The sequence below is a fragment of the Haliotis rubra genome, unplaced genomic scaffold (assembly GCF_003918875.1).
Source record: "Haliotis rubra isolate DU_JTF1 unplaced genomic scaffold, ASM391887v1 Scf419, whole genome shotgun sequence".
NCBI classification, from domain to species: domain Eukaryota; kingdom Metazoa; phylum Mollusca; class Gastropoda; order Lepetellida; family Haliotidae; genus Haliotis; species Haliotis rubra.
The window spans coordinates 402482-429845 of record NW_025767101.1 but is presented as its reverse complement, the minus strand read 5'-3'; the positions used below and the strand labels follow the sequence as shown (position 1 = coordinate 429845).

General features: G+C 39.2%; 4 protein-coding genes across 8 annotated transcripts in view; 2 read left to right on the top strand and 2 right to left on the bottom strand.

Annotated features, from left to right (window-relative positions):
- Positions 1-3161, top strand: part of LOC124288496 (protein tyrosine phosphatase type IVA 2-like) — a 45639-nt gene extending 42478 nt beyond the window's left edge. For all 4 annotated transcript variants that reach the window (XM_046725016.1, XM_046725014.1, XM_046725017.1 and 1 more), the window contains one exon: positions 449-3161. In XM_046725016.1, coding sequence (XP_046580972.1) covers positions 449-566 — 118 coding nt within the window. In that variant the 3' untranslated portion in view covers positions 567-3161. The remainder of the gene's footprint in view (positions 1-448) is intronic.
- On the bottom strand, positions 2892-7207 carry LOC124288475. The gene is made up of 4 exons (XM_046724995.1): positions 6388-7207; positions 6255-6312; positions 5351-5567; positions 2892-3734 (listed from the first exon to the last, which is right to left on the bottom strand). The coding sequence occupies exons 1-4, from the start codon at positions 7205-7207 to the stop codon at positions 3564-3566; spliced, it is 1266 nt and encodes a 421-aa protein (XP_046580951.1). The 3' UTR covers positions 2892-3563.
- Positions 7208-7921: 714 nt separating this feature from the next.
- LOC124288494 lies at positions 7922-15526 on the bottom strand. Of its 2 annotated transcripts, none has more exons than XM_046725011.1 (4): positions 15313-15526; positions 14182-14452; positions 12101-12309; positions 7922-11705 (listed from the first exon to the last, which is right to left on the bottom strand). In XM_046725011.1, the coding sequence occupies exons 1-4, from the start codon at positions 15511-15513 to the stop codon at positions 7923-7925; spliced, it is 4464 nt and encodes a 1487-aa protein (XP_046580967.1). In that variant the 5' UTR covers positions 15514-15526; the 3' UTR covers position 7922. The 2 variants fall into 2 exon arrangements, with proteins under 2 accessions (XP_046580967.1, XP_046580968.1); XM_046725012.1 differs by having other exon boundaries at positions 15322-15526.
- An 11755-nt stretch (positions 15527-27281) lies between these two features.
- The window catches only part of LOC124288474, a 36363-nt gene continuing 36280 nt past the window's right edge, over positions 27282-27364 (top strand). Inside the window, exon 1 of the mRNA XM_046724993.1 lies at positions 27282-27332. Within this exon, the coding sequence (XP_046580949.1) occupies positions 27282-27332 (51 nt within the window). The remainder of the gene's footprint in view (positions 27333-27364) is intronic.

Sequence of the window (27364 nt, the reverse complement as noted above, 5' to 3'; positions counted from 1 at the left end):
TCTGCAACAGCCTCTGTGTTTTTGCTTAATTGTCTTATGTTTATTCACAATATTTCTAATGTTTAGGGTTTCAATTATGTCTAACAATTACAGACATTTACTCAAAATTATCATTGGAAGACATCAAATGTCCAAAATGTACTGCTTACTGTGGGATTTTTTTTCAGCACAAATGTACATGAATAAAATGGATAATAAAGAAATTATTACACTCGAGCAAGTGTGTCATATGACTTATGGGAAACGAGTGTGAAATTTTGTAATGCCCAAGCGAGAGTTAGTGAGCGTATGCAGTAACGATCTCAGAAATATTTCAATGATGGAATGGTTAGATTAGGTGATGTTCACTTTAAATTTACTACCAATAAAGGTGGAGTCTTTACAAAGACTTTAAGAGCATGTTTTTGTTGTTTGATGCTTACTCATCATGGAAAAAATCTTGTTCCAGGAAACGAAAGGGTGCAATCAATGCTAAACAGCTGTCCTACTTGGAACATTACCGTCCAAAGTCACGGCTCAAACAGAAGAACAACCGCAATGGCCACCAGAACTGCACCATACTGTGAACAACTGCGTCTTCTACCTACGGTGACATTGCATAGAGGCACCGTCATGGATGCTAATCGTTATTTATACTGCCATCTTTGCTCCTCTGAGCTGCATTTTGTTTTGTTTAGCACAGACTCAGTCAGTTGAGCACACCAAAATGTTGATTTTTTAGTTGATCAGTCAATGTCTTGTGTTTGTTGAGTATGTCTCCACATGGACCTGCCTACCATCCTCTGGGTTCTCCTGTTCACTGTATGATGAGTTGATGGTTTGTCTGTCTTCCCTTGATGGAGTCGACTGTGGACTGCTAGCTTGGAATCAGGGAGCTATGATTGTCTCAGTGCTAGGTTGCAGTACCACCGCTTTAGTTTACCTCTAGGTAGAAAAGTCAAGATGCTCAAGATCAAAACATGCAAACTTCATTTTGGGTTTCCTGTGCTGTTGGAAAGGGGAACTGTAGTCTTATCTTTTGCATTTGTCGTAGCAGACACAAAAACACTCATTTTCACATAAGTAGAAGATATCAAAGTTCTGGAAAGTAGCGTTGGTTTTGTTGCTTTACAGTTGGTTGACGTTACAATTTGACTTGGATGGAATTATATCCTGAACATAGAAACAAATGGTGCCTATATTTTCCAAGATAGTGGTATTTTGATGGGATTGTACATCTGGGATGCTCATCTAAGATTGTACATCCTGATTGCTTCAGTATTTTTAGTTCAGTGCTATGAAAGAAATTATGGACTTGTGGAAATGTTGAAAGTTTATAGTAACACTCAAATAACCATGGAAACGGGTCAAAAATAGCTTTCTTTTCGCTGAAGCTCATATTTGTCAGTGTTATTGCTGTAGCTAACTGAATCTTGTTTACAACAATTTATCAAGCTTATCATGCTTATGTCTTTTTAGCATATGCTAAGCCCTATTTGATGAGCAGTGCCATTGACAACTTGGTGAGCTGTTCCACACAGTGCCAGTGATGTGTGTGCCAACATCAAGTCTATCAGCATTGGAATATTGACAGTTTGCAGTATCAACTGACAAAATTTGCAAAAGTATTTTCTCACTGGAACTGTGTTTTTAACTCCAGATATGCTTATTTTTTGAGGCATTTGATGTTTATTATTTGTTTAGGATTGGGATCGTACTTGGTTTAGAGCCCCCTTGAATCCTACCTGTACCCAACCTCCAAGGCAGTAGCTGTGTTGATAAGTTACAGTCAACTGTTCCATTAGGTGCCTGTGTGAAACTCACAGACAAGCATATTGTTGTCCTTCAAGTCAGTCCACAGTTTCAATCAGTGCCACTTCCCTTAAATCAAAGTGGACGATTCCAATGCCAAATAATGCAGATGTGGATGAAATGTGTTTTTGTGTTCACTAGTGAAAATGTAAACCCAAACAATTTCCTTAGCAAACAATATACCTTTGTCCTAAAATTGACAGCTCATGCTTGTGTAAAGTAATTAAGTCAGTTCATCGTGCGTGCACAGGTATTTATGTAACAATACAAGGAGAAACCTTCTATGTGTATGGGTATGTTGGTGTTTCCTTTGTAGGAGTATCAGAATCACACTCCGTTGTCTATAGTTTACAACATATATAAGACTAGGACCCTTTGACTGTTTCAAAATGCCTGAATACCCTTGTAACGTATATAATTGTCCAATGTTTGAGCATTGTTTGACTAAGCAACTCTAACCCGCTGGTGTGTATATTCACAGATTTGGAATTGTATTTGGACACTTCATGATTTGTATATTTGCAGTGTCTCAATGGAATTGTACTATCATGATTTTATAGACAATTGTAGATATGTGACGTTTTGGTGTTGAGTAACAATGTGGGATAGGGTCAAGTAATGGTGACTCCATTCTTTGTTGAAAAAGGATTTTACAGTTGAAAATTACCATATGTTTGATACAGCATGGACAGCTGTTTAGTGCAAACCCAGACAGAATCATAAAAATGTATCCAAAAGAACAACAGTGATAGAACACATGTAATATGTTGATACAGACTGTGATTGTTTGAACAAATGACTACCACAACACCATTTATTTGAATTTAAGATTAAAATTGTAATTACAGAATTCAGTAAGATGGTATTGTTGTTCAATTTTCCTGTAGCTGAAGGAGGAAAGTTTAATTTATATTTTGTATTTTTTTAAAAATAAAGGTTAATTCCAGTCAAATTTTGAAAGTAAAAGTGAAATGTCTTCAAGAAAAGGGAAAATAGTTGACCAGCATTTCTTCAAGTGTTGCTCATGGGAATACCTGATGTCACCAAACCATATGCCTGATGTGACAACAATGGGTGTGCCTTGGTTCTGATCTTGAATGGATTCACATTTACTGATTCAGTGCCCATTGTAACTCAAGTTTCAAGGTCTGTGCCACTTTCATCTGCCTTTGATTGTTGGCAGTTGTTTTAGCCTGTGGGGATATTGAAGATGTATACACTTTAGACAATGATATTTAATTTGAATGTCACTACTACAATGCCCCAAGTACATTATTGTAAAGTGGACATTGTGAGAAATTTGCTTCCATTAAAACATGGTCAGCTCTATGTATGGGGCACCAACATTATGAATAAAAATGGAAAAGATCTGTTCATTTTGAGTCTTTTTATTTCAGCACCCTCAAACATCTTGACATTGATGTACACGTGAAAACACAAAATGTGTGCATCTCTACTTTTTCTGATGATGATTAGGAATTCATTGGACAAAATTGGCTTGGTTATAGGAACATTGGATGCTCTTCTCTCAGTTGACTTCATAGATGTCATTGAAATTAAACATCTTCAGGTTGTTCATTTCAAAATAAACATATTCCTTGCCCAAAGAGGAAGATGTCCTTTTCAAATCCCTCCTGTTGTAGGTCAGTGTATCTGTTTCATCCAGAAGTGGTGCAGTTGTCTGAAATGATTGTCTGTTGAACCAGAAGATATTTCTGGAGTATTTGGTGAGCATTGTCCTATAAAGGAGAGAGATGTAGTTTGGCTTGCAGCTAGTATTTGCAGGTGAGACACTTTTTGGGTCTCTTTGTCCGATGCCTGAGCTTCACTTCAGCTTCTATGTCTGGCAGACAGGTGATGATAGTGTCCAGTTTGACCAGAATATCCCCTGTTTGGACATTGTTCTGATTCCCTTTTCCACTCAGTAGGTCGAGAAGACGAACCTAAAAAGACAGGTTTCAATGTATGCTACAGTTGAGCACTAAAGGCATTATGTTTTGAGTGAAGTGAATGAGTGACAGCAGTGTTCAAGCTAAATCATGGTGTTCCATCATTTCTTGGTCAGACAAAGTGATTGGTAACATAAACAATCAAACCATTTGATGTTACCATAAGGAGTATTATTGAGGTAAACCAAAAGCAAAACCGCCAACTCTGACTTCTCAAGACAACATAAGAAGAGAATATACATCATATGGATGGGGTATTTGTAAAGTGATGTGCTTACATTTCTAAATAACTGATGCCAAAGACATATAGGATGTGATAATTATGTCACACCACACACAATTTTTAAAAATGCACCTAATGTTCCTTGCTGAAAGGACCAACAACATTGCAAATGAAGTTTAGAGCATACTTAATCAAATTCTTGACCAAAAAATAATTTGAAAAGGGGGAAACTGCTGTAAAAAGACGATAACCACAACTTCCAAAGGAAACCGTCGCTGAGGGTATTCTCCCGTCAAATCGGGATGGCGCCCTGTTTGTAGTTTCAGGGTGTCTCCCAACTTGTCCAGCACCTGTTGTCACAGGTACAAATTTGCCCGAACATCACAATTGGTTTGACATAAGGCGATAAGGTCGTGTCACAACACAACTCAAAATATAACAACACAACTGGTAAACTATTTTCATACTACTGTATTGAGTGAACACGTTTAAGATCAGTATCAACATAATAATACTTCAATATGACCTGGGCCATCTAAGGAATTGGACAAGGAACAAAGTTCCCATGCGCAGATGGATGTAAAGTATATTCTCAATTCTAAGAGGAGTCCGCACCTGTATTTTTAATGATAAAAGTTCACGTCAAACTTCATTGCAAATGTTCCCAAAGGCAATACCAAACCTTCGTTAATATCAAAGATAACACTGTCACGAAACACAATCATGTTTCACTGAGCGACAGTAACCAATCATCTCTAGGAGATGGCATCGAAATAGGATACATTCATTGAGATACTTCATATTCAGCAGAATGATTCTGTGACCACTGTCCAGCTTGCTTGATGCCACCCAAAACAAAAGATCTATCTTTCGGTCAACGGAAACAAGTGAACGGCTCTGCTGTCTTATGTTTAGTGTAGATGTTAATAATGTTTTGACATGTAATAAAAAGCTGTTTCTATTGTGTATTTTTGGGTGTTGGTTGTAAAATTTTTGACACATACTGCTAGATCAAATTGGTATTTTAATTATTTCAAGAACAAAGAGGACTTTTCATATATTCAATATTGCATGCCATGTTGTCATTTTGTTGCTATTTTTTAGGATTACCAGATGCAGAAGAAGGAATATATACAGCAGCTAAGCTAATCACAAGCAACAAAAACTTGTTCCACATCACTGCTGGTACCTATAGGCCACGGTTCAAAATATTTTTGTTCTAGAAGCCGATTACAAATCGTGATTTCAGCACTTTCACTTGAAATACATTCTGTGAATGTCATGATTTTTTTATAGGCAAAGTGTATCTAGGAAAACTGATATTCTCAACAAAATCGCAATCATTACTTTATCGGTTTACTTTCCCTTTAAAGGATCAGATACATACATGCTCCCATGTGCTGAAGGTTCTAACGAGGCCTGGGTGTGTCCTGAGAACAGCCTTTGAAATCGAGCAACAGCACCACGGGAACAGACGGATAGCCTGCTTCAATGGCAGAAACTTGTAACCATTCTCCATCACGTATGATAGAGAGAGACCTCTGATGTGCACTCTCCCACAGTAGCTGATGTCGGGATTGGAGTCACTGAACACTTCCTGGTAGCTGTAGAAAACCAATAAAAGAATTATGAAATCAGTTAAACCTGAAGACCAGTTTGCATAGAGTGGATATAGGTTTCAACATGCACCATATCTCAGATATAATTTCAGTTTGCAGTTGATAAGTTTGGTTTAACCTTTGAACAGTATTTCAATTATATCAGAAGGTGTCTGCTTGGTGTGGGAGGAAAGCCGGGATGCAGGTCTTACCACTTGGAAACACAATTGCATGTGGCTGACAACATAGAATCACTTGGGGCAAACCAGGGAGTAGTTAGTAGGCTCTGATGTTAATATATAGAGGATATTATATTCGTGCCCATGTCATACTATGTTTACGACACGAGTGGCTTAATGTTGGTAATTCCCGAGCAATAGCAAGGGATATACCGAAATTTAGGCACGAGTGTTTTAACCATAGTATGATATGGGCACGAATATAATATTCTAATTATTACCGAAGTCGTCAAATTGAGGAAAATAAACCTAAATCTACTTTCAAACATCGGCTGGCTACCTGCTGTTGCCGCATGTAGAACGGAACGTCATAGAAGAAACGTGATGTCATAGCATTGTTAATGACGTCACGTCGCCATGACAAAGTGATGTTTTGCCCTAGGGCATCGTATGAAAAATATGAACCCCGATATGTTCGCCCTCGTAGGTAACAGAACTCGATACATGGACTCACCTTATACCATGGCCGACTGTTTTGGATCCTTCACATCTTTGTATCCCTGATCTGAAGTGTGCTGAAGTGAAGAAATGTTTATCACCACAGGTTACAGAACTTGGATTCAGAGCGACCTCTTTGTGCTGACAGTCCTCAGTAATATTCAGCTGTTCGATCCTGCTGCACCAGTCACCGTGTGTAGACTCGTCCTTTGTTTTGTATGCAGTGGCATCTTCTCTCGAGCTGCCACTCCGCTGCCTAGTCCTCAGCAAGATCTGCATGAAGAGCTCCTGCTGTGCAGAATGCCCGTCCTGGGCCTTTAACTGCCTTCTCACCTCTCGATCTGCATCAATGGAATTATTCACCTCACATTTAGAACTTAGAGTCTTCGAGTCAATGTTGTATACTCTTTTATCAAAGTCTTTAACATCTATGAATTTTGTCTGCATAGTTCCCTTTACACCTGATAATGTAGTACTTTGAAGACATTTTCCCTCCTGCATAAATCTCCTCAACAACTCCTTCTTATAATGCTGGTTGACATAGGATGCAAGATAATGTCTGGCAACATTTAGCTCCCACTGGTTTTTAACCGGCCTTGATCTTATACATCCTTGACCTTGCCTCCTGACTTTTTGTCCTTTTTTCCTTGCCCCACGTTTTGCTTTTCCTTTGCCTCCTATTTCGGTCTGACCTTTCCCGACTTTATTGCACAGACGGTCCAGTAGAATGAGTATTTCTTGTTTATATTGCCTCGAAGATTCTCCAGAATGTAAAGGACAGTGTCTCAGAGACTTCAAGTACTGTTTCTTAAGAAAACGTGTGTAGGACTCCCTTTCACCTGGCTTTACAAACATGACAGCGTCTTTACATGTGCAGATACATTTACTGATTTCTTTGATCAGCTCGAAATTGTTTCTCAGTGTCTCACGAAGTAAAATGTTCTTCTTTATGGGTTCATCTTTAACCATTGAACAATATAAAGGATATATAGGCTGTTGATTGTTGGCATTTACAGCAGGAGTAGGTACTTTGACTTGACAGATACCTAATGGACTTGAGTTAACTGTTGGGTGCGATGATCCTGGCTTGTTAACAGGTCGTGTCTTACTGTCTGGGGAAACATGTTCATCACAGTTGTTGTTGGAATTAGATCCACATCTTCCCTTTGTCAAACATGTTTCCAGCGTGTGTAGAGTGACCATTGCAGTCACCAACAGATCATCCACATCAGTTTGATTCACTGGAGCTTTAAGGGTAGTGACACTTGAAACCGTATGTACACTCTTCTTTGCTGGTCTTCTCTCACTGCATCTGCTTGTCCTCGTTCTCAGAGGTAGTAAATCTGATCTACGCATCTTCTTTTGGGATAAAGTTAACTGATAATGGCGACTTCCCTGACATTCCTCGCCATCATCAGCATCAGAACAGTTATTGTTTGTGTTCTTATCAAGAACCCAAAGATGATTTGATGAGTTCCATCTAATTGACTCTCCACTGGCAAGCTCGATAGGGCCTCTCTCTTTCAGGTTACTGATTTGCTGGTCCAGATGACCCTCCTTTTTGGACACAGTGCCTGTGTTTCTGATATTATGAACGTTTCCACATGCCTCTAAGCGGACTCTTTCATGGAATGGTCCTATATGGGGCCTGGCTGCGGTTAATACCTTGCTACTTGTACCACTTCTACTTTCTGCAGTGGTGTCTGTACAGTTTGGTATCTTTTCCCCTGTGAAAATCAGCTTTCTGACCCGGAGCCTCTGTCTCTTCAAGACCTTCTGCCTGATGATTCAGAGCTCCTGTTGCTGGTTTGGGTTTACCGTTGAGGCTCCTCCCAAGACCAGGCTGCATTGCAAGGCTCATGTCCTGTGACTGTGTACAACACGGAGAAGGATAAACAGATTTGGAGGATATACAAGCATCAGCCACTACAGGATTCTTTGGTATCAGTGATATGACTTTAAGTGCCTTTTCACTGATCACCTCAGAACAACCTGATGTGTTATTTGTAGTGCTTTCAGCCTTTTCAGCTTCAGACACATCAGGGCCTTTTCCAAGATTAAGGGTTACTGCGACTGATGCCTTGTTTGTGTTGGAATTAGTGTGATCTAATTTTGTAACTGATTCTTTGTTCTTTCCACTGTTGACATATGGTTCTCTTACAGATTGGTTGTTACCGGTGCTATTAGTGGTCATTCTTGATATAGTTTTGTCTTCCTCTAATGGTTTGTAGAAAGATGGTAGTTGCACATGCTTAATACCACATTGCTCCTCATCAACACTGGAGATTAAGTGGTGGTTGCTTGTGTCTGCTTCGTATGCACCCCTGGAACGACTGTCTCTGTGGGATACATGGGGGACCGCCTCATTGTCGTTATACCCTAAACTGGCTGATCTGCTTAATTGAGATAGATAACGACCTTCATGGTGAGCAGCAAACTCTGATCTATCTGCAGACATCGACCGTGAATTTATAAGATGTTCTCTGTTTTGTGCCTCTGAGCTAGACTGTTGACTGGTGGGGTACAGGAGCAATGGTGCATTTGTGAAGACTGGTATTAAGTATCTGATAGGCTGAACATTTCTTTGCCAGTTAACATAACTGGGCAGAGAGTCGTTTCCAGTGTTGGTGAATATATTAACACTTGCTGATGCTGGTGTGCAAGCTGGAGGAGCAGTGTTTGGAGGACGACTCTCGAGTTTCTCTTGAGATGGGGCATTATCTGGTGGCGTGAAGTAATCAACTGTATAACTTGGAAAACACAATTTAGGTCCATTTAGCCTACGGGAACTCTGACCGAGAGGGAACCCTGACCAGTATGTTGAGATGTTCTCTGATGACACTGTGGACGCTGTTGACTCTAGGGACCTCCTTTCTTCTGCTTCCCCAACTCTTTGCCGCTTCTTTGACTGGGAAACCTTTTCTTTCAGAACACTATTGGAGGTTTCAACTGAATCTGGCAGAGTCTTGTCTTGAGGGTAAGCTATTTGCTTTACATTTTCAGTATAGAGATAGTCAGTCGTTTTGGGCTTGATACCAGCAATATTAAGAGAATCTACTTTCTGTACTATGCTGAGGGAATCCACATCAAGTTTTCCAGATTTTACCTGCAAATTAGCTTTAGCCTCAGAGAGTTTCAGTTTATCAGATGCATTATGCGGTTTAGACACATCTGCCACAGTGGATGTAGTGGTATCATTTTCGCATAAATTACTTGGGGTAACAAGCCCTGGAGGTACTGAAGTACCAGCACATTCCACTGTATCTGGTGATGCAGAGGTTTGAATCTGACCCAAAGACGTAGATTGTGACGTGCTGTTGACCACGTTACTCTTTACAGGAACTCTGACCTGGCCTGCCAAATCAGGATTATTCTTGACACAGGCTACTGTCCCAGGTCCTGTCGTGCGACCTGGTGAAGCTGACTTATTACACAAAGGTTTCATTACATTACAGGTCATGGCAAACGTATGTCTTGCAACTGTGGCAGCTGCCACTGAATCAGCTTTAGCCATAGCTCGTGCTCTCATAGCATTAAATTCTGCATCCATTCTTGCTTTTCGTTCATTGCAACTCGTTTCTGGTTTCTTTGGAACATTTGAGGCTCTTATCACTTTTTTAATATTCCATTGCGGCTTTTTCGATGGATTTGTACTACTACTTTGAGTTTTCATGAGAACCAATTTCACAGGGGATGGTGTGACAGTCCTTGCTGCTTTGGGATCTTTGGGATTTGAAATTTCTGAGGAGACTTCTGGTTTTAATGTAGCACTATCATCTACTGGAGGACAAGCTATTAAAGGTCGCAATTGAGGCTTGAGTTTTGTGGGGCTAGATCTATTATCGAGAAGACTCCATTGATGCAAAGGTGTGGGACACTTCAGGAGAGCTGATACATCTCTGCTATCTTCAACTGGCTCAAAATGATTCTTCTGGAAGGTGTTTTGAAGGTTGATATTTGATGGGGCTTTGGATGTCACACCACTTGATGTATATTCAACATTGTATTTCATGAGAGGAGGTAAACTTCCGTGTATGAAGTCGTTCTGAGATAATGTGATGTTTGGTTCAGGACCAGTAACACGGATGTAGTCTGTATTTACATACCCAGTTAGATTTCTTGAGGAACTCATCTTTGCTTTCACCAGGGCAATTGGGTCGGACTTAAAGGCATTGAATGTCTCATCCATACTCTTCATGATATCTGTCACAGACACTTGATTTCCTTTGATATGGGTTTGTCTGGCAACTGGTGTCGAACTTCCCAATGAACATTTCTGGGCCTCAATCACCATCTCAGGATAGATGTTCCTATTCTTCCCAGAACGTTTTGTCGTGTCTCTTGTATCCTTTTCAGGGCTTTTACTGGGACTACTGGTTTCCAATGTTGGAAGAAGAAGTGCAATATCAGATGATATAGGAATCTGTAATCCTTTGCTTGAGAGGTCTCCAAGTTGTCTTGTTTTTGACATTGTATTTTTCTTTGCCAGGTCTTCTATTTCAGGAGCAGCAAGTTGTGTTGATTTATGGGAGACTTCTTCATTTGTCAGTACTGTAAACAGATTTGCAATATCTTTGAAACCATGAACCAGACTTTGCCTCTGATCATTTTCAAGTGCACCTGGAGATCCTTGGTCATAACTGTTGTCACAAGCACCGGTTGGGTCACTTGAAATCCCCCACGAAATGCTTTTATCAGTGTTTGTATTATCACTGTCCGGGTATTTACAGGCAGCCCCAAGCTTTGCTGTCTCCTCTGGGGTTCCACATGGAACAACAATGGGTATCTCCATTTTCTTTACAGGGACATTTTTGGTTGTTTGAAAATGTTGCACCTTTGTTTGGTCACGAATTCTTTCACTCCTCCTTGTTCCCTCTCGAAATAATTTCCGTTGGTTGGGTTTTGCTTCAGTATACTTTCTGAACTTCACCTGTGTTGATGGCAAATGTTGGAGCGTTCTTTGCTCTGCTTGTAGTTGCTTTGATTCTGGTGGTCTTTCAAACACCTGTGTGTTACAAATTATGGTTTCTTCTGGAGAGTCGTATCTGCACAGCTTCTCTAAAGCATCAAGTGTCCCGGAGTCAGAAGAATCGGGGGTTAAAGTACACGAAGATGCAGATGAAGAGCATTCCGAGATAGGCTTTTGGTGCATTACATGCTCATCCCCATCATCATCTGGAGATGGCTGCATGGTGATGTACTGTTGTACCTTCTGGCTTTGATCCAAGTAGTCTTCACCATGTTGTCCATCCGTTTTGTCTTTGTCTTTGTTGGGAACCTGATCGACAGCTCTCGCCTTACTGTTTGATGGTGATGATGATGATGATGATGATAGTGCACAAGACGAGCCCACACTACCTTCAACTCTTTTGTCAGAAGTAGAGTAACAGTTAAGTATTTTAGGCAACCATGTTTCAGCGGATACATCAGATGACACGGATTGTTTTTCATTAGACTTTGATCCCACCTGAAACGGATAATCCTGAATTGTAGAAATAAACTAATTAAACTAAATAAACTAGATTTATAGAAATATCATAAACGTATACCATTGTAGAAATATATACAAATATCATAAACATATACAAATGCAAGTAAACTGTTCCCCTAAAAAACCCAACCCTTACAAAACAAAAAAGAACACCCGAACACATGACATAAGGAAATGTATTAGACGTTATTTCTGTTGGGAGAGATTATGATAATGGAAAGCATTTTGTCACTTTTGCTATATCATTGCTATGGAAACGGTTTTGGAAAATCATAATGATTACTTAAAATGGCAAATTGAGATATATTACATGATAACAACAAATGGGACTTCTACTCTGTATGTATCAGACTGTTACATACAATAGGTACCATCAGATTGGCTTTGACACCAGTGACGACTTGTACGGGATGTCGCGCCATTCTCAAACTGCAACTACTGCTTGTTGAGGAGGCGCTGCCCTGCTGTGACTGAGAGCGCCCAAACCGTGCCGCGTGCTTTACAAGAGGGTCCACAACTGTCACCACATCCTGCCATCTCACAAGGAGATCGTTAGACGTAACCAGCTGCTTGTTGGAACCTGAGCATCCCAATGCGGGACACAAAATATTAGTTTGACATACAGTAAAATACATACATTTTGTTACAGAAAGTATTAGTTTGACATTCAGTAAAGTACAAGTACTTTGTTACACAATATTAGTTTGACATACAGTAAAGTACATGTACTTTGTTACACATTATTAGTTTGACATACAGCAAAATACATGTACTTTGACACAAAGTATTAGTGACATACAAAAGTACATGTTACACTGTTTGACATACAGTAAAATACATGCATTTTGTTACACAAAGTATTAGTTTGACATTCAGTTTGACATACAGTAAAATACAGTTACACAAAGTATTAGTTTGACATTCAGTAAAAGTACATCATGTACTTTGTTACACAATATTAGTTTGACATACAGTATACACACAAAGTATTAGTTTGACATACAGTAAAAGTACATGTAGGAGATCAGTGTACTTTGTTACACAATATTAGTTTGACATAGACGTAACCAGACATACAGTAAAATACATACATTTTGTTACACAAAGTATTAGTTTGTCATTCAGTAAAAGTACAAGTACTTTGTTACACAATATTAGTTTGACATACAGTTGTTGGAAGTACTTTGTAACACAATATTAGTTTGACCAGTAAAGTACATGTACTTTGTTACACAATATTAGTTTGACATACAGTAAAATACATGTACTTTGTTACACAAAGTATTAGTTTGACATGCATGTTACACAATATTAGTTTGACATACAGCAAAATACATGTACTTTGTTACACAAGTATTAGTTTGACAATAGTTTGGGACAGTAAAGTACATGTACTTTGTTACACAATATTAGTTTGACATACAGTAAAATACATGCATTTTGTTACACAAAGTATTAGTTTGACATTCAGTAAAGTACATGTACTTTGTTACACAATATTAGTTTGACATACAGTAAAATACATGTACTTTGTTACACAAAGTATTAGTTTGACATTCAGTAAAGTACAAGTACTTTGTTACACAATATTAGTTTGACATACAGTAAAATACATGCATTTTGTTACACAAAGTATTAGTTTGACATTCAGTAAAGTACAAGTACTTTGTTACACAATATTAGTTTGACATACAGTAAAGTACATGTACTTTGTTACACAATATTAGTTTGACATACAGTACAACACGTGCACTTTGTTTGACATACAGTAAATACAATATCGAGACATCCGTATCGAGTTAAAAGAGCTTGAATAATGACAAATTATGAAGGATTTTGCCGGGACAGAGATGTTATATCGAGACATCCGAGATATCAGAGTTCGTCACAACGGTGCTCGGCTGTACTTTGTTTCAGTAACATAAGCTTAAGTTGATGCCATCAGAAAGCTGTATTACAAAACATGCCACAATAATGATACACCAATTAACTAAAGATACTTGCTCTTCTATTAAACGCTGTTACAGCAGGACTGTCAACTGAATACTGGCCGCCGGTGATGAAAGTCATGGCGTTTACAAATTTGTAAAATACTGGAGAACACGTTTTGTATTGACAAACCAATGACCATAAACGGGGCAAAAGTGAGATTCGAACTCAAGGTTTTAGGAAAGTTCATAAGTCATAAAACGCCTATCTGATAATATTAGCTTAGGTACTCGCAGTATTACACGTATTTCTGAATATGACTCGGTTTTTTAAAACATTTCTTAGACCTTTATCAAGCTTTACACACTCTTAGATATTTTGTGAATACGTCCTAGGTCAGACTGCTCAGCCAATTGTGGCGCATTTTACTGACGGACAACCTGTACTTTCGCTATATTCAACTGTTGGGAATTGATAATGCGGGTTAGTGGTTTCAATATGGCTATAAGGTTTGATATCATACCTTGCGCGTTGAGGTGCCAGAGATTCAACGTCCTTGCTTCAGCAGTGGAACATCTCCGTATCACAGCCCTACTTTTCATCGTTATAAATCGTGTTGCCATTAGCAACAGCTGCCTCTGGTACCTTGGAAACAACACTGGTAGCATGGTCAGAGGGACCATGGCACCACGAGCTTCTTTACCGTCCTCTGTCCATTCTGTAATGTTGCCAGGTGCAACAACTACTGGAAGCACGCGCCCATTTAGCATCTTGAGCTTCTGTTTCGTTGGATTCTGTCGAAGCAGATGAAGATATCAGTGTGATGATCCTCGTCAATGTACATGGTTTATGTATAATATAAGCTGTACCATATGACTTGCATGTGGTGGGTGCAGCCGGGACAGAACCATTTTCAGAACGCACATCATCACATTTGCTTATGATACAGTCGAACTGGAAGTGTCCCGGATGTGTACTACGACCACGAGTAAGGTCCTGACAGACTGGATCTATAACTGAGCAGGATCCGGATCACAGCCCTGTCTTATAGTAACAGTAGCACAAACTTTACATAATAGTAACTTCCACTCTTTACCATGTACTTACGCCAGTACAGTAGAGAACTACTCGTGAAGATCCGACCCATGCACTTGATCACTGGATTGTCTGGTCCAGACTCGATTATTTACAGACGCCGCCATATAGCTGGAATATTGCTGAGAGCGGCGTTAAACAACAACCAAACCAGTAGAGAACCAAAGTGATATGCTAAACTCAGTCTATGATTACACAATGCCATTTTAGAAAGTGGTCAAATGTAACGTATGCTATATTGGGGATTACACTTTCTTAGTAAAGTACAGATTCTGGTACTTTTGTTGGGTTGAATCCCATCCGGGATTCGAACCCACACCCTCAGAGTCAGGCACCTAATCGCCAGCACACAAAGTCAGCCGCCTAGCCCGCTCAGCCACTGCGACTTCCACTCAGTCTGTATTGTAACTGACCCTGCATTATGAAGCTGAGTGTAAGCCTCGATGGCATCTGCGATGACATCAAATTAGTCTCGGCCTTACGTCACTTAATTAGTAAATTTACACTCAACAACCATTGTGGGCACCCACTCTCCTGACATTGTAAAAAGTAAATATACCTTCATTACCTGTGATGACTGGTCGCTGCTCAGGCTGCTTGTTTGTCCGTAGCAGCAGTTGAGGCTCCTGACATCGGCTGTGACAAGGTGTTTCGTCTCCACCATGGCCTGAAGGAAGGATCTGTGTTTGAGAAAGACCTCCACATCAACCAGCAGAGTCCCAGGCACCACTAGGTGTAGGTGACGCTGCAGGAACGACATCTGTTCCGACTGAGAGCACACGTGCATCAAGGAAGGTGCGTGTGGATACTTCAGCTGTAGCTTGAGCCCGTTCAAGACAATGTTGCATCCAGGCGAGGTGCATTGAGGGAAGAATATCTCTCGGATGTCAGTCCATGAAGCCATGATGGTTTGTCCGGACTTAATACACGGCATCCTCGACGCCACTTCCTTCAGCAGCATCCTTTCGTCTAATGAGGATGTGGATCTGGATGCGGCATCAGGTGAGGACCCACTTGTGGAGGAGCAGGGCGATACAGTCGGTCCGTCAGGGCTTTGTGCTGTAGCTCTTGATCTGAATTCATTACCTGCTCTTAAACATGAATTTGCATATTTGGACTGTAGCAGAGCTTTTCCTCTCACTGAATTCCCGGTTTGACTAATGTCCGAGTCACTTTCGTCGCAGTTCGGCAGATCTATCCCTTGAGCGGAGCACCTACCGTCAACACCTTCGATATTCCAGTCAAATGGTACGTTGGAGATATGATGCAGTGGTATCTGGAACATGTCTCCTGCCTGTGTGTTGGGGGGATGTACCCGTGCCTGACCTGGGTGTGTCTCCCAGGACAGACTACATACCACACCCTCGGGCGACGGGTCCGCCTGGGGTCTTGTCAAGGAACGTCTGAAATAATATACACAATAACAAAATTTTCGCACATGAATTAAGAACGCCTTTCATACTTTTCCGCGCTTTCGTATCCCGCTTACAGACCAAGTATTGCCAACGGTCAGGTATTCATTTCCAGTACACGTATAGACTTTGTAACTATTGTGTCCTGTGTGAAACTGAGAAACTGTCTCTGTGTAATGAGGACAATCATGAGCGGATAGGCTGATGCCATGTACAGTATATGGCTGCAAACACCCTGGCTATCAATTAAAGGCCCTCATTGTTATTTACGCCGCAGACAGAATTAGTAAAGATATACCACGACCCCCAGTAAGTATAACTGAGGTTAGCCCAGACAACACAGTGGTTGATATAATCAGGAATGACCCGTCGGGATACGTTGCCACGCAACCAACCAGGTGATTGTGATACCAGAATGCCTATAAACTGACGCATGCTATAGGCTGTTAATATTCTTCAGTGAAACCCAAGGTTCATCTGTAGTGGACGAAGAGTACCAATCGTGATGAGAGGATGGCAAGAATCCATTTCTAAAAATACCTTCCACCTGCCATATGCCAAAACACATTTTAGTAGTACGTGTCTAAGTTTCTCAGACGCTGAACATTAGCTATCTCACTGAACTAACGTTTACAGTAGGGTGAGGGTGGGGGTGCTTTTGAGGGGTTCCCCTAACACAACTGCTTGAATTAAATGACTTTGTACCCCTAAATGTAATGTTTAGCTCCCAATTTTGATAAAACAAAATTACAAACTGTTTGTTGAAATAGGGCCCTTGTGCGTGTTACTGCTAAGATTGCCCGCCCTTTGGGAACATTTTTCTAGTAATTTTCTGCGTGTATCAATGGCTTTGACATTGGGGTTTACTAACATTAAATCATACTAATGTAAACGGAATAATTTTGTCTGTATATTTTGAACGTTGTCGCCTTTTTCACACACTAATTCTGTAGCGTAGGATGATATTTGGGCATTAAACAAGGCGCCTAGAGCTCAGGCAACCCAGACTGACCCATTCATTCTAGATTTTAGTTGGATACCTAGTTTTAAAGTGTCTTATGTCTGGAAGATAGACTTCAGCATTCCCTAATAAGGTTGGAGATTTTACGTTCGCATCCAGCAACAGACATTGTGTTGTGGGCTGTAGCCTACAGTATGGGGTCCGATTCACAAAATGTTTGTAGCACTATGCCATTCCTAAGCCTATGATAATGTATAGAGTTACAAAAGGTCGTAACGTTACGAACGCTTTGTGGATCGGGGCCCTGGCTTCCCAATATAATGTATGCATATAGTCCATAGCGAAAGACTTCACAATTTGTGACTTCGGTTAATGGGATCACCTCTCAGTACTGTCAAAGTCTGACTTTCTATACCTTGTCTAAAAGTAGGACGACCTGTTATATAGGTATATATGGAACGGTCGATACTAACGCTGTTTCAACAATTAGTAAGGGGTGATATTGCAAGAAACTATTGAAACTATCATCGAACAACTGTTACAGACACTGACATGTCAGCAGAACACATAATAGTTTTGACATGTCAGCACAGAACTCATAATAGTTTTACAGGAAAGCCACAGAGAATATGAGCAGACGACACAGATCACGTGACACACTCTCCAAAGTGCAGCATATATGGTGTGATGTGAAAACGGTGTAAAGGGAGATATACAAATAGGCAGATATATGAAGTTTTCGATAAATTTCGTGTGTGAGGTTAAAGAAATTGACATCGATTTAAGAAATACAGATCGATCTACAACAATGTGTCGTGTAAAAAAGTAAATTTTGCCCTTAATTATTTTGCAGCTGAAGCACGAGGACGCTTGTCGGAGGCAATGACAAATGACGTAAATCGGTACGATTACCAAGGGTACGCTTGATTACGAGGGGCAGACTATTATGGTGTAGTGACGTCAATTCAGTGTGACGTAAAGCAATAATTGTACTTTGTCGCCTGATAAAGTACTGTCGGCGCCTTTGATCTCTTAGCGAAGCATATTAGAAAAACATGTTATTAGAACGTCGAAATCTATTTCAGGAATATAAGTTCACAGAATAAAGCCAACTTTGACCGTAAACTTCAAAATAAATGGAATTCCGTCAGTCGCAATAATAATGATGTATGGTAGGGTCTGAGGGAGAGAGTGAGTCAGTCAGTCAGTTGAGATTAAAAGGAAATCCCGAAGCAGTGCAGGTCTTTGACGTTTGTGCCATTTTGGTGAAACCCACGAGTACGGGTATAGTGCTTAGAATGGTGCCCTAAATCCTTTGTCGGGTCTCGGCGGTGGGGTAGCCTAGTGGCTAAAGCGTGTGCTCGTCACGCTGAAGACCCGGGTTCGAATCCCCACATGGGTACAGTGTGTGAAGCCCATTTCTGGTGTCCCCCGCCGTGATATTGCTGGAATATTGCTTAAAGCGGCGAAAAACCATACTCACTCACTCACTTTGTCTGGGCAAAGCAAGGGACGCAACTTTGCATAGCGAATTGCCGCTCAGAAGCCTGGGCCACGGAAGGAACTGAAGATATTAAACATATGTACAAATGAAAAAAATCCCTGTCGACTGGTTTGATTATTTTGAAGCTTTTGAGAATTTTAATGATGGTGTGAAAGAAACAACAATGACATATACAGTATATTGTACACGACTGTATAGTCCTGCATGAGCCGACGTGTGTTGATACAAACAAGTAATATACCAGAAATCACTGTTCCTTTAATACATTTTGAGTGAGTGAGTGAGAGAGGACGGATTTACGCCGATTTTAGCAACATGGCGGGGGACACCAGAAATGGGACTCACACACTGTATCCATGATTGGAAGCGAACCCGGGTCTTCGACGTGACAAGCCTTAACCACTAGGCTACCCCACCGTCCCTCAACATAATTATAAGGTTACAGCAACAACAGTTAAATACCCTGCTGTGGCGGTATGGGAACTATATGCCAGGAACTGCACAAGACTTATGCAACATGGCGTCACCTGTTGTTGTTAATATTTTGGACGCAAGTCTTTTTAATAATATTGTCCCCCATGCCGGATTATTTACTAATGATTATATGGTTGCTTCGCAAGAAAATATATACAGAACTACAGAGGAAGTTTACCGAGTGAAGCTATTGGGAAATCATCGACTAAAATCATAAACGAAACATTACATCAATGGTCAAAGATTACATTTTATGTGAAAGGGTATATCCACATCAGAGCTATATCTATCAAAGCGAAATTCAGATATATATTGTAGATGTTGGAAGGAATATTATTCAAAGCTTATAATTAGGTCTTGTGTTAGAGAGTCGACTCTCTGTTATTGGTACACAACAAGGATGCATGATAGGCCAACCACTCTTTTGTTGTATATTCACGAACTGGCAACAGAAGTGACAAAATCGGAAGCTAATGGAAATAGCTAAAGAGACTACAAATGGGGAAATGAAATAGGTGAAAACAGGACGAGACGGTGACGAAATTTATTTAGAGAAGAAGGAAAATATTATTACGAAGTCTTTAATTTACTACTTCATGTGTCATGGAGACGACTTAATGAGGATCAAACTGTAACGATATATGCCTTGGTTGACAATGTTTGGTCATAAGTTGATCTTTGCTCTTGCTCTCTACTAGTGGTTTACCTTATTCGAGAAAATGTTTAAGAAATGTGTAAAGCGTATGAAGTGGATAGGAGCAATTCGGAATAAACAACGTGTGTTGTGAATACAGTGGAAGAAAGACATTTTATAACAATGACTTTTACAGAAATGGTCTCAGAAAGAACTTCAAAAATAGTTGTTGAAGGCAAGAACAAACAAATATAGTTAAAAATATAGGTTTGAGGTTTCAAATACGATTCAAACTAAACGTTGTAACTAAATGATTCAATGGCTACAGAGAAAATTACATTTAATACATTCTTAAATGATAATTGCATAAGATTACTTACATCATTCCGGGTCTAAATCTCGGCCTCAGCACAAACTGTATAACTTTGAAGGTTGAAAATATATGTTCGTTTGAAAGACGGCCATGTTTTCAAGTAACGTAGGAACAATGTAATTACGTCACAGGTACTGAAAGTAATGACGTCACTGAGTGAGCCTCGTTGAAATGAATTCGTGCGTATGGGTAATCGAGGTGAATGGTTAGCGTAGACATTCTGCATTTTCAAAGCTTTGTGAGCATGCATATGTCAGTGTACCTCAGTTTTCTTATTCTTTATTTTCATATGCCAGGTGTGAGTGTTTGTTTCAATAACATAACTAAACCCGGCTTGGATATTGTGATAAAGCAGGTGTCTTGATGCTGGTTCTGTCTGGGGATGTTAGTCTTACGACTAGTTCTATATCTCCTCTCTGAAAACTGAGTTCGTATATGATTCAACTATTCAAAACGAGCACGGGAAAATAACATAATTGTTTATGCATCATAAACTGCTATTGTCATACTGAATACTCTTTTAAAGGTGTTAAATGAAGTAGAAATAATAGAATATACATTCTTCACCTTTCTGTGGTGCTTGTAGCAAGCAGATGATATCTACCATAACATGTAACAGTGCGCATTAAAGGCAACGCCAATCTAATCTAACTTATTTTTAATATAAATAACGATTTCTGTTGTCAACAATAATAATTTTTGAAAAACCCAATAAAAACCCCACAGAAAGCAACATATATACTTTATAACAAAGCACATGCCAACCTTACAATTCCACACAATAATGTTTGCTGCTCTGCTACAGAATGAAAGAGAAATGTTGAAAAGATGTTATATATGACGTTTCTGTATTGAAAAAAACGGTAGGGGTCTATTTGCACATCTTTTTTAATGAGACATGTTTGTGAGAAGCTAATTGTTTCATCAAACCCAAATTCCATATTTAGCACAAGTGTTGAACAAATCCCGTTAGAATATCTGCAATACTGAACATATTTAGACGAGATATGAGATATTACTTTCAATAAACAGCTAAGTCATACTATACTATCTTCAATATAATTTCACATGTTTGCTAAACCTACAAATTCTGTTACGTTGTCTTCGATGTCTTGTGGCATCAGCGTGAAAAAAAGTGTTTTCATAAGCTTTTTTATTTTCTTGGAATGATGTGTGAAATATATTTCACTCGTGAAACATACTTTTCTGAGTGGATGATTGGTGATCAATTGACGCGCAGCAGACGTTCGTTGACATCCCTCTGTTGAAATTAGTTGTAGGGAAAATACTACAAGTCTTTATCATGGCGGCGGAGTCGCTGTGAAAACGTGTAGAAGTGAGTCTCCAAACATCGTAGGATCTTGTCGAAAACACTTGCCTTATTAACCTGACAGTTGATTGCATATCTAATCCGACATTTGGCAACTTATGGTATGTATAAGGTGAGTATGATGATCTTGGAATTACAAAAATACTTGTCAGAATACAGGAAATGGATAAAAAATGCAATCGTAATGTTTGCAATGTTGATCAAGTCGATGAATGCTTAAAGGTTGGGAATTCGTTATCATAACACACTTAGGCAACAGTTTTATCTGTCAGTATCATTTTGCACTTGCATCAAGTACTGGAACTTCGCGTCGATTCGTGCAAGGCATCTCTAAAGAAGAGTAGGTTCCCCTTATTTTGGGGTTCTTGTGCGTTCATATTTCTTTACACCTGTCCGGCCAAGAATCAGAAATAAAGATCATTTCGACAATGTTCATTCATTATTTACAAAGTCTTCTTGTTAATGTTCACTGATGTTAACGCATTTATTCAACTTTAACTTTGAACTGTACTCATGCACAACTTTTAGACAGGCAGCTAGAGGTCATAGTGCATGTTGAAATCTCTGATTCACATGACCATCCGTGTTAACAAAGGCATTCTGTATGTCGGCTCTGAAAGCTATTTATATTTTGCTAAAGCAATCATCTTTTGAAAGTGAGCATATATAGCATGATATGACACAGTCATGATTATGCAAGATACCCATTTGCTTGTGTACCTTACCATCAATGCAAGGTAAGAGTACCAAGATGGGGCAAGCTTCTATAAACATGATGAAACAGTTATTTGTCCAATGCGCTTCTAACAGCAAGGACTGACTACAACAAACCTTATGATGGCAGGGACAGTTTTAGGCAAAAGACAGAGATTATAGGATCAGATAGTAATACGTTGATGTTGTGTTTATCATTACGCACAGGAAAGCCTACAATGTTCATGTCAATGTGACAATATAAACATTGTTCCTTACATACTTCAAGCTTTCATCCCATATCCAACTGACAGACTGATAAATTAGAATTCGACATCTTCTCTGTGATGTTATGCTCACACACTAATTGTATTTTACAACCTGTGAAAATCAGGGTTAGGAAAATTATTGATCTTCAGCATCCTATGCTTGTCATTAAAGGCAACTAATCGAGTGGTCAGGCTCACTGACTTGGTTTATGCTTATCATCATATCCCAATTGTGTAGATTGATGCTCATAATGTCGGTCACTGGATTGTCCGGTCCAGACTCTATTATTTACAAACTGCCATCATATGTCTTGAAAATTGCTGAGTTCCACATTGCACAACAAACAGACACTATTATTTACTATATCGTTAATATTTATTTGCTATAAAACAAAATTTCCAGGATTCTTTTCGTTTTGAGAGGATGTGATATTTAATTTTTAAACATGATATACCAAGGCCAACACTGCTGCTTTTTGTTGTCATGCCATAAAAGAGAAATTTGGCGAAGTAACTGGTGAACTTTAATCAACAAGAATATAATATACTTGAAATTAATTATGAAATGAAGCTCCTCTTTCAGGGTTGTATTGTGTCAGGATTGTTTACAAAATTCTGATCAGGCATTCTGTGATTTTTGTTTACAATTTTCGACGTGTTATGCAAACAAATAACTTCACCTTATGATCTCACTAAAGTATTGTCGGAAATAAAAAAACCCTGTTTTTTCACATTTATCTCTACAATGTATGGAGTTGATATGTGAAATATCTGTTAAACTAAGTTTGGCCTAACTACAGTCTCAGTGGTAGGGAGATAGGAAACGTAAAAAAAAGGACTTTACTGAGGAGAGATTAGTGCAGAAATGATCAATGTGTTTTTTTCAAGTCCAAAGCGACTTATTTAGAACAGACCATGGCTTTATGCAAATTAGTGTGTGATGATATTGTATTACAAAGGAAACTTTTAAATGCCCATTTTGAAATTAGACTTAGCTTCATTATTAACGATATCTGATGTAAATATTAACAACTTTCATGCTGAAACTATAAAGGATGTAGCTACCATGGAGTTTCACTGTCACTATAAAAAGAAACAGATACAGAGGGGTCGTCACAAAAGCAAAACCAGGACGGGTGTCGCAGATGATGGTTGGGGTCGGGCTGTGGGATAGAGATATCAGCCAAGATAAGATAATCCTTTAGGGGAATTATACTGGAGAAGTACACGGTATGTCATAACAATTTACAAATTATATCATGCCACCTATATATTTTGAGACATTTAATACGATGCTTTTCAATGGTTATCAGGTATCATACTCTTTTACATATCTCAACATAAACTTTATGAAAGAAAAACATAAGATGTTAATCAATAGATGAGACACATGAAAAAGCACAAAGTATCTTTGAGATGACCCCCTGTAGGCAGCACATGAATTTCATGCCAGGTGAGTCAATTGTCCAACGTCATACCTGCCTGAGCAACCTAATTGCCATCTATAGTCTGATCTATTGTTTTCAGCAGCTATTCGTACTTTTCCTAAGTTTTGCCCAATTTTATGAGTAAAGATGCTTTTCTGGATATCCTTTTACGCATCCCACTGAATGCCCAGTTAGGCCGAAGTGGGTTATTTCGACATATGCTATTTGCAGTTGTGTAAATTTAGGGATACAGAGTAACAGTCTGAAAACAGTTTTTTTCTATTTCCTACAGTACTTTAGTTATCACCTCTGGCAGTGGTTGTCTGCACATGTGTACTCAGCGTTTTACCTTGACCAACAGAATCAGCTATCGACAGGACCCCAACTTACTAATTTCAAGGGTCCCTACATGAAATATGAGGGTCCTCTAAGGTTAATGAAGTGATGTAGCAGACTGTACTGTAACATTTAATGATTACTTTAGCTACATGGACTTATTCTTTCTTGTCACGAATTTTAAAAGTAAATATTATTATATGTCCCAGGAGTCAAAGTATATATATGTTTCTGCATCCATTCTATACATTTGTGCATATTGGACGCACATGTCTGTGTTGTGTAAAACCCTGGTAATGTTTTTTTGATATTGTAAATCTTTACCTTTGCTTGACCTTTGCACTTAAACAGTGCTTCCAAGTTCTCTCTAACTATTTCCTCACACTGTAAACACTATTTCCACAGAAAGTACTAAGCCCACCACTGATGTCATCTCAAACATTAGAAGAGTTTGGAATATTATGCTGTTTCACCATGTTAACAGCCAGATATTTCATCAGTTCATAACCATTTCCTAATTATTAACGTTGCATCAAATTTGTACTTGTATAATTAACTGGACTCTCTACAACTCTCTCATTAACTAAGTTGTAAATGTGATACCAATCATCCCAGGCAATTATTGCCTTCCATAAGAAAGAATTTTGTTTGTACATTCTTTATGGTTCAAATTTTGTTTGTATCTAAAACTTGACTTGATAAGTTACTATATACTCTCTTTGTTATTGTCTTGAAATGCTTCAGATATAGAAGTAAAGTGTGGTGCTCTATTTTATAGACAATGTAGAGCCATCAATGCTGATGTGATTTTCATGATGATCAGAATGTTTACCGTATATTACCGTAGATAAGCTGAATTTTGAAGACCAATAAAAGCAGTCTGTAGAAGGGGGTCGGCTTATCTATGGGTTATGCTTTCGTCAAACTTTTTTCCAGGGGTAAGAAAACAACATCATATCACTTCGCGTGAATAAACAACAGAAGACGACTTTGGCAGTAAAGACGTCAAATTTGCAATTAAACATCCCTAGACAAGATTTATTACCTTTTAAGTTTAAAGTTGTTTTTGTTGGGCATTGTATTATTTGCAGGGATTAACATTACCGTGTGTATTTGAGCCGGAAAGAGCAATCAGCTGTGCACACGTTTCGCGGCGATCAAGTTCAAACATGCAAATAATATAACGGGATGAATTCTGACGCAATCATCAGTAAAATATAATACAGAATACTACTATTTAACCCAAAGAAATATATCCTAGCATTGTGTAATTTTAAATACAGGTTTTGCTCTATAATTGTAAAATATATATAATCAACACTAAGGTTATACAACCCTCATGAACGTGGTAAGCGGAAGTTGTACACACATGGAATAGGGTAAAAGAAGCAAGCCATTTAAATTCACACATTTTGACCGATGTTACTGTAAACTAGCAGTCCATGGAAAACGAGGCGGTAATCAGTTCATGATTGTTGATAATATGATGTGAAATTGGCTATCGCGGTTGGAGCAAAAAACGCACCTTCATAAACGTGGTAAGCAGAAGTTGTACGCACATGGAATGGGGTAAAATAAGCAAGCCAGTCTGTTGACATGTGATTGTCCAGCTACAATAAGTATGATATTAAGAGAAACAAAATATATTATCCATTTTCTGTCAACTACACTTCATTTCGATGCGTGAGTAGACACAATATGATTGTGAAGACGCAATATGATTGTGAATTCTTTGAATAATGTGGACCAAAGTTATAATTATCGGTAACTGCCAGTTGTCTGCGGTCTGTGTTTGCCACAATTAGGAACCTGTCGCGGGGGATCGGCTTATGTACGAAACATACCATTTTGACACTGATTTTAAGGGTCAAGTTTGGGGGTCGGCTTATCTATGGGGTCGGCTTATCTACTGTAATATACGGTACCTTATATGACCTGTGGAGGTGTCATCAGATCTTTACACAGATGGGTATGATTTGGAATTCATTACTGTTTAAGGGGCGGTGGAGCAGCCTAGTGGTTAAAGCATTCGCTCGTCACGCTGAAGACCTGGGTTGATTCCCTACATGGGTACAATGTGTGAAGCCCGTTTCTGGTGTTCCCCGCTGTTATATTGCTAAAAATGGTATAAAACTAAAACTCACTTGCTCAAAACCTGAAAACAAACTTCAATGCGTTGTAATTATAGATCAGTGCGGAATAAAAATCAAACTCATTCACTACTGTTTAACATGTTTAAAAGATCAGTTTTTAATTAGATTGTAAGCTGAGAGCATGACCTTGAGAAGTAATTGATGTATTCTACTTCCTAGAATCCTGAGACCGTGAAATGTCCGGGACACGACCAGAAACTGAGGCCAGTACAAGTTCAGTGACGGGTGGTTCTGGTGGGGAGGAGAGACAACAAAGAAAGACAACTCTGTCACTGCCTGCACGTCAGTGGCCACTAATACAGACGATGTAGGTACCAGTGAAGGAGATCAGTGGAATCTGGATACATTACTCCCTGGAGAGGTCAGTTCTTGCATTGTTAATACAGGTGTAGCATATAAAAAATAAATAGAATGTGAGCCCATAAAAGTTTAAAACTCTGAGGCCTACTCAGGAGTTTTTACATTTATGGATGAGTGTTTATAAATTTGATATCAAAAGACACGAGGGTACTATTCTACTGGACGGTTGGGTAGCCTAGTGGTTAAAGCGTTTGCTTGTGATGCTGAAGGCCCGGTTTGATTCCCGACATTGGTACAAATGCTACAATGTGTGAAGCCCATTTCTGGTGTCCCCTGCCATTATATTGCTTGAATATTGCACAAAGCGGCGTAAAACTAAATTCACTCACTCACTATTCTACTTATTTATGAATCATTCTCACAAGTTTTCAGTTTGTTATCGGTGGTGGGGTAGCCGCGTATTTAAAGCGTTCGGTCGTCACGCTGAAGACCCAAGTTCGATTCCCCACATGGGCACAATGTGTGAAGCTCATTTCTGGTATCCCCCGCCATGATATTGCTGGAATATTGCTAAAAACGGTGGAAAACCATACTCACTCACTCAGTTTGTTATCATTATATGGCATCGCTATATGGCTGAAATAATACCGATGCGATGTTAAATGTTAACTCACACACTTCAGTTTGTTAGCTCCCATAACCAGTGGTCGAGTGTAAGAAGAACAGCCAACTAACTTCAATAGCA